General features: G+C 43.9%; 1 protein-coding gene across 1 annotated transcript in view; it reads right to left on the bottom strand.

Moving 5' to 3' along the window:
- The window catches only part of LOC132446660 (ryanodine receptor 2-like), a 177430-nt gene that overhangs the window by 57563 nt on the left and 101355 nt on the right, over positions 1 to 18512 (bottom strand). Inside the window, exons 47-60 of the mRNA XM_060037073.1 lie at positions 17919 to 18022; positions 15922 to 16057; positions 12902 to 13091; positions 12561 to 12663; positions 11810 to 11930; positions 10737 to 10906; positions 9966 to 10186; positions 9739 to 9829; positions 9002 to 9142; positions 2676 to 2839; positions 2415 to 2493; positions 2227 to 2316; positions 704 to 838; positions 236 to 313 (exon numbers count right to left, since the gene is read on the bottom strand). Coding sequence (XP_059893056.1) covers positions 236 to 313; positions 704 to 838; positions 2227 to 2316; positions 2415 to 2493; positions 2676 to 2839; positions 9002 to 9142; positions 9739 to 9829; positions 9966 to 10186; positions 10737 to 10906; positions 11810 to 11930; positions 12561 to 12663; positions 12902 to 13091; positions 15922 to 16057; positions 17919 to 18022 — 1823 coding nt within the window. The remainder of the gene's footprint in view (positions 1 to 235; positions 314 to 703; positions 839 to 2226; positions 2317 to 2414; positions 2494 to 2675; positions 2840 to 9001; positions 9143 to 9738; positions 9830 to 9965; positions 10187 to 10736; positions 10907 to 11809; positions 11931 to 12560; positions 12664 to 12901; positions 13092 to 15921; positions 16058 to 17918; positions 18023 to 18512) is intronic.

Below are 18512 nucleotides of genomic sequence, written 5' to 3' on the forward strand. Positions count from 1 at the left end.
GTATCTTACTGTTACATGGTGTATGTATAAACGTGTATCTTACTTTTATAGTGTGTATACATAAACGTGTATCTCACTGTTACAGTGTATATATATATTAACGTGTATCTCACTGTTACAGTGTGTATATATATTAACATGTATCTCACTGTTACAGTGTATATATATATATTAAGGTGTATCTTCTTGTTTGAGTGTGTATGTATTAACAGCTATGGGTGCTGGTGTCTCTTACGTGCAGGTCTCTGGACAGAGTGACGTTGCTCATGTCGATGGGCCTCGGACTGAAACCGGGAGCTCCTTCAAAAGACAGCTGCCAAACAAAACAAACCCTTAAAGCAAGCAAGAAAGAGAGAGAGACAGAGAGAGAGAGAGAGAGAGAGAGAGAGAGGTGCGTGCATGCATATCTGCTTGCGTGTGTGAGTGCGTATGTGTGTGTGTGTGTGTGTGTGTGTGTGTGTGTGTGTGTGTGTGTGTGTGTGTGTGTGTGTGTGTGTGTGTGTGTGTGTGTGTGTGTGAAGGGGTGAGCCTGTTTCATGTAAGATAACATAAATCGATGCTTTATGTTTGGTTGTCACAGCAGAATAGAACAGTGCAACAGTAATAGAAAATGAAATACAATTAATCAAATGGAAGAACAAATAAAAGCTCAAGATCGAAGAGATATGTGTGTTCCTTAGAGAGTTGGAGGGGATGTCTGCACCTGGCTGACTTGTGAAATCCGACGAGACTTCTGCAGACTGCTGGGGTCTCCCTCTCTGATGCGCTCCACCACCCAGCCCCAGGACACCATGGTCCCGATGGACTCCTTGATCGGCCAGCGGTACGACTCCTTGTCCTACACACAGACGAAAAGGGGGGGGGGGGGGGATTAACCAGGGATTAGAGGCATCAACCTACTTCGGCCTGATTTGTCAGAATCCTTACAATAATTAAAATAATTATATAACAAATATTATTCAGTATATATTGTATTATGGCTTGTTATTATATTTAAAAAAAAGCTCTGTTCATTCATCATATGTTTTCCATCGTTGTTATGTGTTCATTTGTGTTTGCTCTCTGTTACTGTGGTGAGTAGGTCACTTCCCGGCCCGGTTTAGTGGGATATAAGGGGGTGGGATATCTAATTATTATAGCCCTCATTAATTGTGTGAAACAGCATGTTTGCGCTCAAACTTTACTTCCGTAATAGTGTGGGGTCAGTGGGCAGTGCTGACATGCAGAAGTCCCGCCTCCCGGCTACCCGTATTGTTTACAACTTCCTTGGGGTGTGAATTTGCCAACACACGCGAAAAGCATTCGAACAATCGCAACAGAGTGGTGCTGCCCAATCACAGCAGACTTGACTTGACTACTCGTGAGGGGGGCCTTAAAGTGACATGATACAAATCAGACCGTTTTTGAAAGACTGCCCCCAAATTATTAACAATAAAAAAGCATGATATGGGCTCTTTAAATGTCACGTTTCCTGACCCAGCTTTCTGTCTGCTAACCGCGTTATGCAATCTTTCATCCATATCCTTTGCAGGGAGTTTAGCTGATCCGCAGTCCGCAGTCGCTCAGTTGAAATCTGAAGTCTTCAACTTGACTTTAAGAATATTGCAAAATGGCCCTCAACATTAATGGTTATAAACACCTTCCACAAAATGGCAAAGATGGGCTTCAAAAGTACTTACACAAGAGGTCCAAGGGCTACATGTCTAGAGGCTTAGCATTATCTTCAGGGGTTCAGCAACAGACATGTTTTTATGAATACAAAGAAAGGAAAGAAACATTGCTGGTGTATTTTTCTTCAAATGCGGGGGCTGATGGTGTGTATTGAGCTCTTCTAAATCCTAAATTAATCCATCCACAGGACTAGTAAAAGGGATGGACAGAAGATAATACACAGGGAACAAAATACGTAACAAAATCTACTTTAACAAGAGTAAATCCAATGTTAAGTATTTCTATAAATCACACTTTTAGAGATACAGTAAGAAATCCGCTGTTAAAGACTGCTGCTCTTGGAGATTAAAGAAACAATGCACATCAAAACCCATGAAGCAAACATTTGGTCGATGATATTAAAAAGTAAATTTTATAATTTTGAATGATTAGGTTGGCCACCAAATGTGTTCTATACATGGCTTCTCCAGAACAATACTAATAATCAGGAGATGTTGAAGCGCACCTTCCTGAATGAAAACGATGCACAGATAAAATACATGATCCGCAACAAACCTTTTCAGAAAGACCTTTGTAGGGCTTGAGGAGAGGTTGGCTCTTGGTGGCTTCGCACAGCTGCTCTCCATACAGCCAGCCCTCAGAGAACTAGAGAGAACGTCAAGTAGAGAACGCATCTTTAGGTTCAGATATTACGGGAAGTTATCAATCTATCTAGTTACGGGGGGTATCGTGTTCTCCATCACCTTATCCATAGACCACTTCTCATGCAAATGCTCCGCATATCTGTTGATGAAGTAGTCCAGCTTCTCAGGAACACTGACGCTGACAAACAAAAAGTCATGCAATGTCAGATGATTATTGGTATTCATTTTATATGCATAGATATGTAGCAATATTTCATATTTGCTCAAAACAATTATCCAGTTGAAACTGGGCCACACGGTTTCACAACAATACAATCATAGTGAGACAAAGTAGAATGCATGTGGTCATCCAGTCCCTACTTGCTGGTGTCTGCAGGCTGTGGGTTAAAGTTTCCCTCCGAGTCCATAGAGGACTGCTTCTCAATCATGGCCACATAGTTGGACTCCATATAGTCCGGGGGCAGAGCCCCGGCCACCGCACTCAGGCAGGGCAGGGCCAGCTTGAACAGCTCCTGGTCGTACCGCTGGAAACACAACATTATTTTGTTTTAACACCCCATCCAACACTTATCTTTGCATCTTATTGAAATATGCTCTGAATTCAGAATTATCACACTGCCTAAAACACAGCCACTCTCAGTACACAAAATTCTAACTACGCACTTCAGCCTCTAAGTGTGCAAGCATGCACAGGGGATTGTCAACACAATTCAACATGTGGAATTGTCTGTTTGTGGGCACTGTTTGTGAGAAAGCTTCCTACCCAGAGGAAGTTTGTTTGCGCGTACCTGTGTTGGACAAAACTATGATACTAGGAGCTGCTTAACACTTGGTTGGAATATAATGGATGCCAATTGATCACCAATTGCCAGATTTGGAAAAAACGTCTATACCGTGAGGGGGTTGAGTTGAACAATAATCATGACTAGTTTACATCTTGACATAAGCAATTTCAGCAATTAACCTGGGGTCTTAACAAACCAGCCAATTCCTTTAGCCCTGCCACAGAAGCCTGATAGATACATCTGCCAACATCATACACATTGACAACACACATGACACTCAGATGTAGAAAAGGCAGAACAATATCAGTTTGTAACTGCATCTCATTTCCGTATGTATCTGTGGTCCTGATTTGGCGTCTGGCCAACCAGCCGGACGGCTGCCAGCTCCTCCAATCAAAAAGCTCCACCAATCAAAATACCCATTTTTTTATTCCTAACTCATTTAATTTTTCTATTGTTTGCTTGTTATCCTACTACTAAGTATGCCAATTATGGCAGCTAATGCATTCCTGAACATCCCTGGAATGAGGGATCCCCAACTCTGTGTTCCTTCTCAAGGTTTCTTCCTTGATAATTAAGGGATTGTTTTCTTAACAATTGAGGGGCGTGAGGGATTTTTTTTTATAAATATATGGCATGTAATCCCTTTGAGACTGTAACCGTGATTAAGGGCTATACAAATAAAAATTACTGATAACATTTTCAAATTATCTAACCAGTGTGTCTGGGTATTTAACATCTTCAGGAGTCGATGTAAGACGTGTGGTAGAAAATAATGAAGGTTTAAAGGGATATTTACCAAATGTTAAAATATATTAGTGGAGAAAAATGTAGCAGCATGGGGGGAGGGGCAGGCTCCAGACCTTGTTTCATTGTTAGTCAACACCTCAGAGGATCACACAGACATCCCTCAGTAGTCAATGGCATCCGTCTATCTCTCAGTTCACTTCGATACAAGTATAAGTAAGGTTAACTTTAATTATAAATTATTCAAGAATATAAGGTAAATATATTTATAATGGAGCCAAATGTTAAACACTATTGATATTGCCTGGCAATAAAAAAAGTTCCTGTGTCAAACTAATACCTGCATTCCGATGAACCCCCGACGCCTCATGTAAATGCCCTCTTAGAGAAACATCTGTTCTCGTCTGTGGTTTTAGAATGTATATTCTGTAGTCAAAGTCAAGGTAACTAATCCATACACCGGTTAAAATCAGACATTACCAACTTTAGGATTATGACTGTATGCCACAGACAAATAAAGTGGCATTAACTATTACAAACCTCATATAACTCAGTTATATGAGGTTAACTGAGTTATATTACTACACTTCTTTGCATGAAGTGTAGGTGTTATTTGCTTTAAACATGGCCAGTTGAATTTGTAGTGCCTGTAGGTCCAGTTCTGGGTACAAGCTCACCACCATATTTTTGTTTCCGGTAATCAGCAGCTCCTCCAGCTTCACCAGATTTCCCAGGCTCACCTGATCAAAACGCTCATGAAGCTGGGTGGTCGCCATGTCAATGGCACTGAAAAACTGGACCCGGAAATACTCCTCTGGTGTCGCAGGAGTATGATGCTTGGCAGGACCACCATGTTTACCAGATGGCATTCGGACATGAGGTAACTGTATTTGCTGGAGATCCAAGTCTGCGGCAAAATCCACAGCTTTGTCATAGATGGCCTTGAACGCATCATCGGCCCTCAAAGAGAGAAAGCCCTGCCTAACATATTCAACGGCTTTCAGCATTCCACTGATGGTCTTCCCTCTTGCCTGCAGACTTGAGTTCAGCCCCTCCAACCTTGTGATGACTTCTTGACCCAGGAGAAGGCCAAGAACGGTGTTTCCATTTTCCAGCTTCTGAAGAACACCATGTGCTCTAGAGGCAGTGTTGTCGTTGACCTTTGCAGCAGAGGCCATCTCCTCCAGCGCACTCAAGATGGCGTTGTACTGGCTGAGGACTGCTCTGATGGCTGGAGCACGCACAGTCCATCTGGTGGCACACAGAGGCTTGATGGAGGTGAAGGAGCCTGTGGTGGACATGGCAATGTCTTTGAAAGTGGTCTTGCATTTTCCAGACTGGGCAAGTAAGCATCCCAGCTCATGGATCCAATGCAGGGCATCCCTTATCACCGGTGTGGATTTGCACGTAGCCTGTGTGACAAGGTTTACACAGTGTGGGCCACAGTGGACAAAGTTGGCCAATGGTTGCTGTCTCCGGATCAGAGCTTGTGTCCCTGACAAGTGCCCCGACATGTTGGCTGCGCCATTGTAGGTCTGCCCACGAAGACCAGAGAACGGCAGGTTTAGACGGAGCAGCACATCAGAGGCAATTCTAAAAAGGTGCTCACCGGTCGTTGAAGAGGCCTCGTACAGACCAACAAAGTCCTCCCTTGGCTCAAGGTCAGCATCCACATACCGGAGGCAAATTGAAATCTGTTCCGTGCCAGATATATCCTGTGTTCCGTCCATTATCAAGGAGTACTGCAGTACAGGTAAAGCATGGATGATTTTAGCTATTTGTCTGATAATGGCGTTGCTCATTAACTGCAGTATCTCATTCTGACACTCAGGACTTGTGTAGGCATGGTTTCTCAGCAACCAGCTTGCCAGTTTTGGGTCACTATCAGCCTTCTCCTCCAGATGCTGCTTGAAGTTTCCCTCATCATTGTCATGGCCTCTGAGAGCTAATCCCTGTCTAGCAAGGTACCTCAGTGAACTCACAATCTTTACCAGTGCTGACCTGGCTGCTTCTTGTGATTTTTCTGAGATGCTGCAAAGTTGCATCCTGACAGAGTTGTGTGTATGTGTGTGTTTGTTTACAGCAACAATGTGTGCTTTACTGTTGGTGTGCTTGTCGAACGCCTCCCTACCCTTCTTCCAGTTCCTGAACCCCAAGGAAATGAAGGTTTGTTCTGTATTTCTGGCCATTGTTGGAATATTATGTTTAAAGGCCTTTACACAGTAGAAACACAAAACTCCTTTAATTGCAGAACTGTAATGTAGCCAGGGGTAGTCTTTGAACCAGCTCTCCTGGAATCGGAGAGTGCGGTTGGGCAGAGTTTGTGGCTCAATTAGCTGTGCAGCTGGTTGGTATGGGGAAACTAAAATATCCTCAGGGGTATTGAGCTCTTCCTCTGTTTGGGAAGGGTTATCCTGTTGTCCCTCCTGCTGAGGCACCTCCTCCTGTAATGTAGTCAGTGACATGTATGATAATTTGGTAGTATTTCTTTAAATAGTTCCCTGAAATGTTTTATTTAAGTTTTTTGTTCATAATTGCCATTGTGTTGATCAACTTAATATTTGTTGTAGTTGTAGCCCTGCCCACTTCACTATAATTGTCTGTAGTGTATGTTTTAAATTGTGCAATAGCATCTTTTTTTTTAGAAACCTCACCTGCTGCACCTCTACATTCTCAACCCCCTGTTCCTGAGCTTCTTTGTTTAGTTCTGTTCCACTCAGTTCCGGTTCCTTATGAAAATGTTAAACTTTGTTAGTCATTCATGTTATAGTTTCTGAATGTTCAAGTTTTCCTTATGTGACCCTCACCTCCACAGCTCCCGGTCCCTGCACTTCTTTGTTTTGTGCTGTTGCACTTGGTTCCTTTTCCTGATGACAGATGGTTCAAAAATAAAACAAACATTTATTGGCACTTGTGTTTGGTTTTTATTTAACGTTTTAGCATAGATTTGGGGTAAATCGTACTTGTTTTTTGCATAGTTTTAGGGTATATTCTGTTTTTTCTTATGAATAGTATGGATAATCATATAGGTACATCTAGTGGTAAATCCGCAGATTTCAAACGTGTGAAAAACGCAATTTGGTATCTAGTCGTTTGATTTGTCGACTGTCAGCCACTGTAGAAACATGGCGTTGTAAAATGACAAGAGTCTGCATTCCCATGGTGGCGCATACAGATCGAACATTGTGAAATGAGAGAACGTGAACTTGGAAGGCTAGCTTTTATGACTTCTAGTACTTGCGAAGGCTAACGCAATATCATGGAATTAACTTGAGATATATATGGAACACTAGAAACAATCGCTACTGTACAAAAGGTATTCCACTCAACCAATAAAAGTGGAAGACAAATTTGTAGTAGGCAAAGCATAGACTAGCTAAAGCCGGTATGTAGCTAACTGCAGTGTAACTGCTAGCTGACCGTTAACGTTAGCAGTAGATGAGAACTAGCAGTTAACCGAGTTAATATCAAACATCGTAAAACAAGTTGATTTGTAGATTTCTCTAAACTTACAGCGCATTTTTGCTTGCTGAAAAAGGATCTTATTATATCGCTTCCCGCTTTTCTCTTAGACATTATGGATCCACTTGAATAGCCTTATAATAGCGATTTTTTGTTGTTTTTATATCATCGCGAGGGGGAGGGGGCAGGCGGCTACGTGGGCTGTCTGTACACACAGCGTTATAATAAAGAAGTTTCAAGACAGCCAGCCAAAATTGACATTTTTATTCAGAAAATAGGCGGTCCTTTTGCTTCCTGTAAAAAGCATGTTTGTGACACTGGATAACGTGGAATATGGATACATCATCTAGCCTGCATGTGGAGGGCCACATAAGGTAAGAAATTGGTTTACGTAAACTTTGCTGCTGGTTTTGTTTGCTCGTGATGACCTGGCTAGGTTACCCACGGTCCTAAGCGATTGTGATCATCTGATTCTGGTTGGTGCTCCAGCTAGTATGCATTCATATATAGATTGCAGCTAGTAGCAGCTACACACGGTTCGATTGCTATGCCAATGTGGTTATAGTTGTTTTGTCTGATTGAGATATTTGACGTTGGACTTGGAGGCTGGAGCCAGTGGTAGGCCTATCCTGACATAAATATGTTCTCGTATAACCTGCTGTGTGATTATCCTAAACTAGGGGATTTTATTTGCGGGCAATTTGCTCATGATGTAACGAGTGAAGTGTGAATTGGTCCTTCGCGAGTGTTTACTGGTGGTCAGGATTTGGCAGATGCACTTCTCCTCTGGGTGCTTGTTTTTTTCATTTTTTAATGCAGCATAACATTATGCTACCAGCAACCCTTGCTCTTCTTCAAAAGGCTGATGCTCAGTAGTACCTCGTTTCATTTCGTAGCCTACCCCTTTACAGTCTGCCATTGATTGTCTGGTAAACTTTGTTGATGTCAAGATAAGTGTTAAATTGCCAACACTTTTCTTTGTCCTGTGTGTATTAGTATTACATATCCCGAGCCAATACCCTGGTGTTTCCAACGTCGTTTTGCAAAACAAGCCAAAACACAAACTGGTTTTTCAACACCTGACAATACACTGCAGAGCATATTGTAATGCAGCGTTGAATGGATGAATAGCTTACATAAGGGTACCCACCACTTTTCAAACCACACTCAAGCTTATGGTTATTGTCCCCACCACTTCTAAAAACAAACTGACGCCCTTGTATAACTGTAATGCATAATATGTACATTTCATATTATTAATGTTTAATATCTAACTCTTTGTATCTAATGCTTGAATGTATGAATGTATGCATCCATGTGGGAAGTAAAAGATAAATAGTAATTGGGAAGGGGGAGGGCCCATAGATTTTAGAAGCTCTGTGATTGGTCTTGGAAATCACAGAGCTGTAGTTACCTCAGAGATCCCGGGCCGAATAGCCCAGTTCTTTGCAAACCAACTGATGTTGTTACTCTCTGCAGTCGCAATAAAGACTTGATCATTCAACCCTAGTCCTTCTCGACATCTCGTAATTTGTTCGAGCATTAGACCGTGGGATTTAACCACGACAGCAGCTGGTCAAATAGAAAGCAAACACCTTCTCTATAATAAGTTATAAAAACTTCCAACGTCAGCCGGGAAACATAGGACAGCGAACAACAGAAGAATCCACCAGGTGCGACCAGCTGGCTGACCTTGCGTGACAGAGCATCGAAGATGCCCCAGAAGAGTTTCCTGGAGAGGTGCAGCTCCTCGTCCGAGGCCACCCCGAAGCCGCCCCACCCAACAGCAAGGCAGTAGTACTTCCAACACCGCTCGTAGTGGTTGGTCAGCAACTGGAGGCGGAACATCACAACATTATGTACAACTCAGTGTTAGGTCAAATAACAATATAAACAACTGGATGTTGTTGTTCCCTTGTAAATACTGTTTCTGTAAACTCCTGAACGATTCTTCAACCCATTTTTTATATTAAGGCTAACTAATAGTTATCTCTAGACTATGATGCTGTAATCCTGCTGTAATACTTACTTGTGTTGTACAAAACAAAGATTCAGCTATTGGAGCTGATAAACACTCATTTTGAGTAGAATGGATGTCAATGGCTTAACAACGGCCCAATGTCGAAACAAGCGTTACTGCGAAAGGGGCGTAGTGGAAGTGGATATCATGGCCGATTTACATCTCAACATAGACAAGTCAACAATTAACCTTGGGACTTAGCAGACCGGCAAGAACCTTTAAAGATAGTTTCAGAGGGTTATTTATCAGAGTGGTAAAGTTCACGTCACTAATAAGCGCAAACTTCCATTCCACCACAACAGTGTTTCGATGGGTCAGTGCTGAGAATGTGCCACACTGATCATGACATGTGTTTATGGGTGTAGCTTATAAACACATGACGAGGCTCGGCCACAGTGGAAGACCTTACTTTGAGCGGCATCTTGGTATGCTCGTTCAGGAGCGGGACGTCAAACACCAGCCTCCTGAGGAGGTGCTGCATCATGGAGGGACGCAGCTTCCTGCACATCGGGAGCACAGAGACCCCAAAGCTAGCTTAGAGCGGGCAGAAATACACATGTTCATTCCTCATATCAACCTGTTGCTATCAAGCCCTGTGATCCTGTTCTGACCCTTCAATGCTCTGCGCCTCCTCACCCGCACACGGCCAAGAGGCAGTCCTCGATGGCGTCTCTCTGGGCCTTGGTGAGGCAGCAGCCCTTGGACAGCCGGTACACGGTGTGGAGCAGGGAGTCGATCAGCGAGGCGTACGGCTCCGTGCCGGCAAACAGCGGTGCGCACTTAGTCAGCAGGGGCAGCACAGCTGCGCACAGGTACCTGTTGAGGGCCAGAGCCATGTCCGTGGCACTGAGGACCGCCTGCAGGGAGAGAGGGGACAGCAGATGGAGGGAAGGAAAAACTAAGGCACGGATTAACTGTTTTATTTATTTTTGTTATATATATCCTCACTAAGTCTTTTTCCTACCCCTGATCATCGTTGCTCGCTCCCTACATGCGGCGTTCAGTTCCTCGTCTCCACATGCTCTATAGCCCTCAGTTTAATCGTGTTATTCAACTTCCTCTCTGTTTGTTTGGAGTCTTTTCTTGCTTGCTTGAGAGTAAGCTTAGCTACGTTTACATTTGTAAGTGGTTATGAAGCCTTTTGTTTGGTTGGCCTGTTTTTCTGCTTTGCTCTGAAAACAAATTCTGCATAAAAAAGGATTTTCTTTTGTTCAACTTAAGCCTGTGTTTGGATTCAAACTTTGAAAACTCACAGACTGAAGAAACATAAAGACGATAGGGATGATGGTGAAGGAAGGATGAATTTGCTTAATTAATACAGTATGACAGACAAGAGTATGTCTTCCCAGTATATATTTTTCATCTTTTTGATGGAGAAACAAGACATTGAGGACTGGTACCACTTACAGTGTCCAGTGAGGCTGCGGCTCGGAGGTCTGGTAGAAAGCCAACCTCCAGAAGGTGTAAGAGGAAGTTCTGGTCCTCAATGCCGTATACCCGGTCCAGGAACAGGACCATGGCCGCCTTATGGTCTGGGCAGAACCCTGCCGACATGTCTGGCTCCACCACGGATCCGTCTTCACACCCAGTATAAGATCATCGGGGTAGAAGAACACGATCCAAACGTTTAAGACAGGATGGTAGACATATATAGATGATTCTGTCTAGTGACGTTTAGTGATGCGTGGGTCAATCTTGCGGATATACTAAACATGTTTCTTTGACCTAAATGCAAATCAGTTAAAATGGGCTAAATACAATTCAAAATCCATACCATACCAAATGTTGCTTATATAGGTTACAATTAAAATTTGGTTAATAGCACTTCAATAAATCAATTGGCGTCGTTGTTCCCATGTAGTCCTCGACGAAACATAATAATTAGTTAAAACAGTTAAAGGGATTGACAACATAGGTTAGTTATTTACTACTTAATATGTTATTAAGGGTTATAAATGTGCATTAAGCAGATCATTTGAGATGTATATTTAATATACATTTTTCTAACATAATATTTGGTATGTGTGTAGTTTGCTTTGTATGATATAAAATAAGGCCCCAACACATCAACAAATGCCCCATCTGTGATGGGAAATGGCTGTTTAAAAAGTGGTGATCCTGTTGTCCATCATTTTAAAGAAATGTTGAAGGGGTAGAAAAGTCCCAGGAAAGAGAAGGGGAGTTTGGGAAACGCTCGGAGAGGCAGTGAAATAAGGTACGGTGCCATCCATGTGATCTGTGTTCTGGTATCAGAGCAACAAGATTGGGACAACCAACAACCAAGACAGCCTAGATAGAGATAAAATGAATCAACTTGAAGAACAAAAGGTTGGTTTGTATTTTCAAACAGCAGGTTGGGGGTCGGGCGCTCAGCAGGGCGGTCCTGGGGGCAAATCGAGTTAAAGCCAAATCGTGTTTGGGGCGTCCGCAAGTCCTGCCCGTCTTTCTACCACCAGCGCCCATGCAAGTCCTCTACATACCAGTGGCTAGAGTGGGCATGGAGAAGGGGATGCTGATGACTCCCTCCAAGTCCTGGATGGGGATCAGAGACCTGAGGATGGCTCTGATGCGGACCGCCTCTCCTTTGCCAGCATGGATCAACTGGCAGAAATAATCACAGAAAGGAAACATCGTGGATTAGGAAAGTGTACCTTCTCTCACCATCATCTCAGAATGCAACACGCTTATGTTTTTACTGGACCTAGATTATAAAATAAAAAACATTATAAATGTGAAGAGATAGCAAAGTACAACTGGAATTAGTCACAAATATGAAGGAGAAACAGTGGACTCAGCTAGTGGGTTTGTATCCTTCTGTTCATTGAATGTAAAGGGTTCTGTTGGTTTTGTTTCCTGATTCTAAAGTATTGGGTCTGTTTCCTGATCCTAAAGTAATGGGTCTGTTTCCTGGAACCAGATTGTTCTTGTGGTTGGGTTCTCCATGAACGTGTATTCAGCTCGCTATCGCACTGCCCGGTGCACCCTGACAGTTGCTCTGGACCCTCTTCGTCCAAAAACAATTCTGGAACCACTCCTGAGTTTGGTCCTTTCTCTCTGGTTCAGCTCTTTCTTAGCTCTAAAATGGCCATGATGAGCTGAGTCTTTTCATTTGGTTGCAATGTTATCACTTCTCCAACAGCTATTATCCATATGTGATACGTGTGTGTAAGTTTGCGTGCGTGTGTGCGTGCGTGTCCACGTGTGTGCGTGTGCGAGCGTGTGAGCCTTTACGTGCATCTCAGGCGCGCAGCGGCCCAGCAGGTCAATGAGCGCGGCGTAGAAGGTCATGACGGCGTTGCCCATGTGGATGGTGTCGTCCTCCTCGTCCTCGCTGCTGTGTGGGGGCCGGGGGGAGACAAAGGGACACGTGAGCACACGGACACACCCAGAACGCCCAGTACCCAGAATGCCCTGTACAGACTGCTGTACGGGCTCAGCACCTAGACCAGCAGGAGAACTACAAGAATATAGACTTTCTGCTAAAATGTGGTTGAAACATGTTGTTATGTTGCTAAAAAGAATGAGAATCAGGAGCATTTAAGAAGACAGAAGGAGAGTTGATGGTATCTCACAGGGACTTGGTGCTCTCGGATGCGGGCGAGGAGGGGCGGTCTCTGCAGGCGTTGGCCGAGATGTGGATGGCTTCCTCCATGGCCGCCAGCAACCCGTTACCACCCTCGCCTCTAAGGGCGGGGCCAAAGCACTCAGGCCGACGAATCAGCAGCCGCACCACCACGTTGGCGTTCTCCTCCACACTTTCTCCTACAGGGGCGACAAGATGTCAACTAAAGCAAGACATCGTCAGAGCATGTCTGTACCCGCGGGCAGCCATGGTGCAGTCTGTCTGTGAAGCTCATTCAGAAGGGACTACCGTGAAGTCCCTCTTGCAGCCTTTAGGGCCCGTGTCCACCAAAAGCGTTTTTAAAAGGCGGAGCGCCGGTCTGCAATGCATTCTCTATGGCAGGACGCGCAAGCAGCGCGCCTTTTAAAAAGCCGCCCGGAGCGGTTAAACGCTCCACGCGCCTCGCGCTTTTAGACGCGCGCCCCCGTTGAAAAAAGTTTAACTTTTGAAGAAAAGCGCTCCACGTCATCGGCGCTTTTTTTGAACGACCAATCAAAATCGAGGAGGAGGCAAGGCTAAAAGTATCAACGGAACTCAAACTGAAACAAACTGAAACATGTCGGACGAAAGCTTGATAACAGCTGTGAGTGAGTGTCCGGTCCTGTACGACCTCACGTTAAAGGCGTATCACGACCAAACAAAACGCAACCAGGCCTGGCGAGACATTTCAGCTATGCTGGGCGTTACAGGTGAGAATTATTAATTAATTATTTATATTATTATCATGTTTATTAATGATATTATCGCATTTAACTATTAGCCGTTAGGTACAAACTGCCACCCGTACTTGGCAGTTAGTATTAACGTTTACTTGGCAGTTAGTATTAACGTTAACTTGGCAGTTAGTATTAACGTTACTGATAGGTAGGCTTGATATTAACCTTGTAGGTTGTGTGAATTGCTAATTGTAGAGACATAATCTTGTATCAACAGCTGAAGTGTCCCGCAAGAAGTGGAAATACTTGCGTGATAAATATTTGAGGGAGAGGAAGGCAGAGAGGGACAGAAAGAAAAGTGGGGCCGGTGCCACCTCTTTCAAGAGGTGGAAGTATATGGCCATCATGGGCTTCCTGGAGCGCCATGTGAAGGAGAGGGTGACATCTAGCAATATGGAGCAGGGAGATTATAGCCAGGAAATAGCACCGGAGATCTTGGCCCTGCTAGCGCCCAGTATGTCTCCCCAACGAGAGGTAGGCCTATAACAAAAGCTAGTAGCCTAAAACATATGCTAAAAACATACCCTAACATACTAGTGTTCTTAAGGTTTTTGTTAGGTGAAGCCAGATGCAGAGATATTTATAAGAATTCACCATTTTAATTTGCACATTTTAAACAAACAAATGTATGCTTTCTTTCACAGGTGGTGGCTCAAAGTGAAGAGGAGATATCTCCTCCCTCTCCCAGCCTATCAGAGTCCGCTGTGGACACCTCTCCTCCATCTCCTCCCACTACCTCTACGGTGACTCTGGTCACACCGCTGCGTCCTGTACCTCCACCACCACGCAGGAGACAGCTGGAGCAGCCGCTGTCTGTGTTCCAGCAATCAATCCTGTCCTCCATCCAAAAGGAAAAGGAGAATACACTGGCTGTGGACGAGGATGAGCATTTTATGATCAGCCTCGTCCCATCATTGAGGAGGCTGTCAAACCAAAAAAGGGCCCAGGCGCGCATGAGGATGCAGCAGGTCCTTTACGATGTGGAGTTTGGAGAGTAATTAATTTGTAATCATTTTCTATTTAGATTTAGTTTAAGCTTTAAGATTTTTTTAAATGTCTAAATAAAATTTGTAATCATTTTCTATTTAGATTTAGTTTTAAGATTTTTTTAAATGTGTACATAATATCTTGGAATCATTTTCTATTTAGATTTAGTATAAGCTATAAGAAATATTTAAATGTGTACATAATATCTTGGAATCATTTTCTATTTAGATTTAGTACAAGCTATAAGAAATGTTTCAAATGTGTACATAATATCTTGGAATCATTTTCGAATGAATCAGTTAATTAAACATTTCAATGCTAAGACAATGTTGTTTTGTTTTCATTACATTAGGTAGTAGATACATAATGAATGCTCTGATGATGATGAAGGTGTTAAAGGTGTGTTTTTGCCTTCAGTCGTAATCCAGCATACAACATGAATGTTAGATTGATTTAAGAAATTGTATTATTAGTTTTGGTTTTTCGCCTTTTTTGATTTAAATATATACAAAAATGATAAACTAAATTCCATCCTGCCAAGTCACTCGACCAGGCAGAGATGAAAAATAGCGGTTGCACTGCACTGCACCCTGTGATGGCACAGTTGGAGTGCGGGGGCCATCCTCTCCCTCACCATCCCATCGCATATAGTTGTGGAGGATTAATACTGTGGACCCACACTCTCCTCCGGGCAACCACGACAGGAGCAGGGGGATCGTCCGCAACCTCCGCTGCCACGGCAAGAAGCGCTATTACTCTTGGATTCATTTCGCAAATTGTAGGAGTAACCAGGACGTTCAGGTGTCAGATGCCATATGATGGAGCCAACAGATAGAAGCTGTGTATCTATGGATACAAGCGATGACGCGTATTTAATGACATAAACGAAAAACGCTTTGTGCGTCTTTTTTTGAGCGGCGCGCACAAACGCGTTGAAAGCAGTTCACGGAGCGCTCCGCCTTTTAAAAAGGCTTTTGGTGGACACGGGCCCTTAGGGTGTTTGAGGCAGGGGGGGCAGAGAGGCCAACATTCCAAATCAACAGATAACATGGGATCATCGTAATACAAAGCCAAACTGTTTGTTTTTTGGTTAGGATATCAGTGGCTGGTTCATCTTCATATCATTTCTGAGGTCCTGGTGGACAATTATATTTAAGTTAAGGTTATTAAGGATTAAATGTCAAGTTAAGGGCATCATCTACCATGAGGCTACCATTCAATGTGCCAAATATGGATCATTTTGGCTGAAAGTAAAAATAATAAGAACCATTGCAGAAGACAGCAAAGCGCAGGAAGTCCAGGTAGCGTTCTCCTTCGACAGGGTTCCAGCCGATATCGGGGTATCCCTTGGAGACCAGCATGGCACAGCTCTGGAGCCCACATCCTGCCAAATACTGAACCACCTGGGAAAGACGGTAGGGGGTTAGGTAATATGCACTCCGTCACCATGGGACCCCTCTTAACATCGGATTAAAGGTCTTGAGGGGTCTAGCTAGGATCCGAAACTCGCCCTGGGACCCCGTACGGGTCAGGGTCCAGGTCTTATCAATCGGGTCAGGGTCGGGTCACATTATGCAACTGCTGTTCCTGGGTCTGTTTATCTTGATGTTTAAAAACGAGTGATCACCAGAGACCATGAGGGAGAACACGAGAATCAGAGTACAAGAGCAGGAAATAAGGGGAAAAAAACTTTCAACAGCACCACCCAATGGAGTCGGAGCAGAGGAAAGGATGGAGTCAAAGCAGAGGAAAGGCCAACGCTGAAGATCAATGTTCACAATGTTCACTATGTGTAGCGTAAAGGCTTGACTTATTTAAGATGGCCATTGAGCATCTTTTGAAGCGAGACCGTAATAGTCATGAAAGGTCTTACTGTTATTTTGATTTCCATTTATGTTGTAACCAACATGATAAACGTTAAGCTGTAGTATTTTTACTAGCAATTACAATTTTGCCGGTCAATAAAATAACCTTCCTTTCTCAGATCCTCTGAATTTACCTCAGCACGAATTTCCCGGGTCCATTATAGTTTGAGGCCCTCACTCTGGGCTTATTAGGGGTCCAAGCCAACAGGTTGGATCCCTATTGTTTTTGTAAGGATTTTTCTTCCTATTATTATTATTTCCCCCTAGAAGTGGTACCACAGCCCAAACCGTAAATGGTGCCGACACGCCAATTGCATGACTAGATCCAGGTCCCTGAACACTACGCAGACGACAAAATCCAGACACGCCGGCCACTAGGTGGCGCTATACCAAGGAATACGCGTTTGGGGCTATAACTCCCACACCGAACCTCCCAGAGTCCAAAAACTTGTACACACAGATGCACTGGAGTCTGCTGCATCTTTTGGCTTAGGCCACGCCCATTTGCGTCTATGAATATTTTTCGCTAAATCGCGAAAACCGCAAAACTGTATTTTCGCTACTCCTCCCACATTTCTTGACCAATCAACACCAAACTTTGCCCACGGCATCGTCAGACGCACACGCAAAGAAATCATAGACAGTTTTTTGATCCGACCTTCGACGACGAAACGGTAGAGTTTTGAATATTTGTTTATTAGCTAAATTAGACGTGGAAAATTAAAAATCCAAAAAAATCCAAAATTAGACATCGGATCGAGTCCAAATTCTACACACATGTCGGTGCTTACCTTAATGACGTTCGATAAAAATGGCGGAAAATTTCGCCATTAGGGGGCGCAATAAACGAGGAAATTGTATATCTTCTACAAAATTTCGCCGCAAAAACGCTACACTGACTTCTCGCTACTCCTACCACAGTCAAATCCTTTGTATCCACAGGTTCAGGGTAGCGTTTTGAACACATGCTTCGCGTTGTGCCGGCGAAATGCACATTTCTTGTCGCGTTGTGCCGGCGAAATGCACACTTCTTGGACCCCTGCATAACTGCTTGCAGTTCTAGTTCAGTCTGCTGGTGTACCTTTTTTTCGGAGAATGCCAAGCAATTGTTTTTCTAAGCACGGGTCTGTTGCAAGACCGTTAACAGTATGGCCTGTGATTGCTCACATCATCAAGGCCTGTTCTAGTTGCTTCAGGACAGTTAAACAGCACTGTGTCCCAGAATCTCTCTTTGGAAATCATGGCCCTGCAAGACGATTAGATAGGTAGCAACCCATGTGTGCACTTCATGTGTTTCTATAATGTACGCCCAAGCGCTTAAGTCTGTCTGTCTGCCTGTCTGCCTGCCTGCCTGCCTGCCTGCCTGTCTGTCTGTCTGTCTGAATGTGTGTTTGTGTACCTTCTCTAGGTCGGGCTCCCTCAGAGCCAGGGCCAGCTCGTTGTTGTCCATGACCGACGCCGCCGCCACGTCCAGAGGGGTGGAGCCCCTCATCGATGGGGACGCTGGAGGGAGACAGTAACCATGGTTACTGAGGGCTGAACCAGAGGGGTGGAGCCCCTCATCGATGGGGACACTGGAGGGAGTAACCATGGTTACTGCGGGCTGAAAAAGGACCCTGACCACAACATCACCAGAAGTACCATAGCTCCAATTCAAGGAACTGAAGCTGAAGCTACACACTCAAGCTACACTTTTCCAAGGAAAGTGTAGCAATCACAACTGCTTTAATATGAAAGAAACTGATTAACACAATAAAGTTGAACACAACTATGCATGGAAGGCATTTCTCAGAACAGAGTGTCGAGGTGTCCCTGAGCAAGGCCCCCGACCCTAACTGCTCTCGACGAGCTGGTTGTCGCCTTGCATCGTCGACTCCACCGTCGGTGTGTTAATGTGTCTATGAATGGTTGTAAGTCGTGTTGGACAAAAGCCTCTGCTCAATGCCCTAAAATATATAAAAATAATTTGTATTAGCTTAACTTCTAATCAGAA

Source organism: Gadus macrocephalus, chromosome 18, assembly GCF_031168955.1.
Source record: "Gadus macrocephalus chromosome 18, ASM3116895v1".
Lineage (NCBI taxonomy): Eukaryota > Metazoa > Chordata > Actinopteri > Gadiformes > Gadidae > Gadus > Gadus macrocephalus.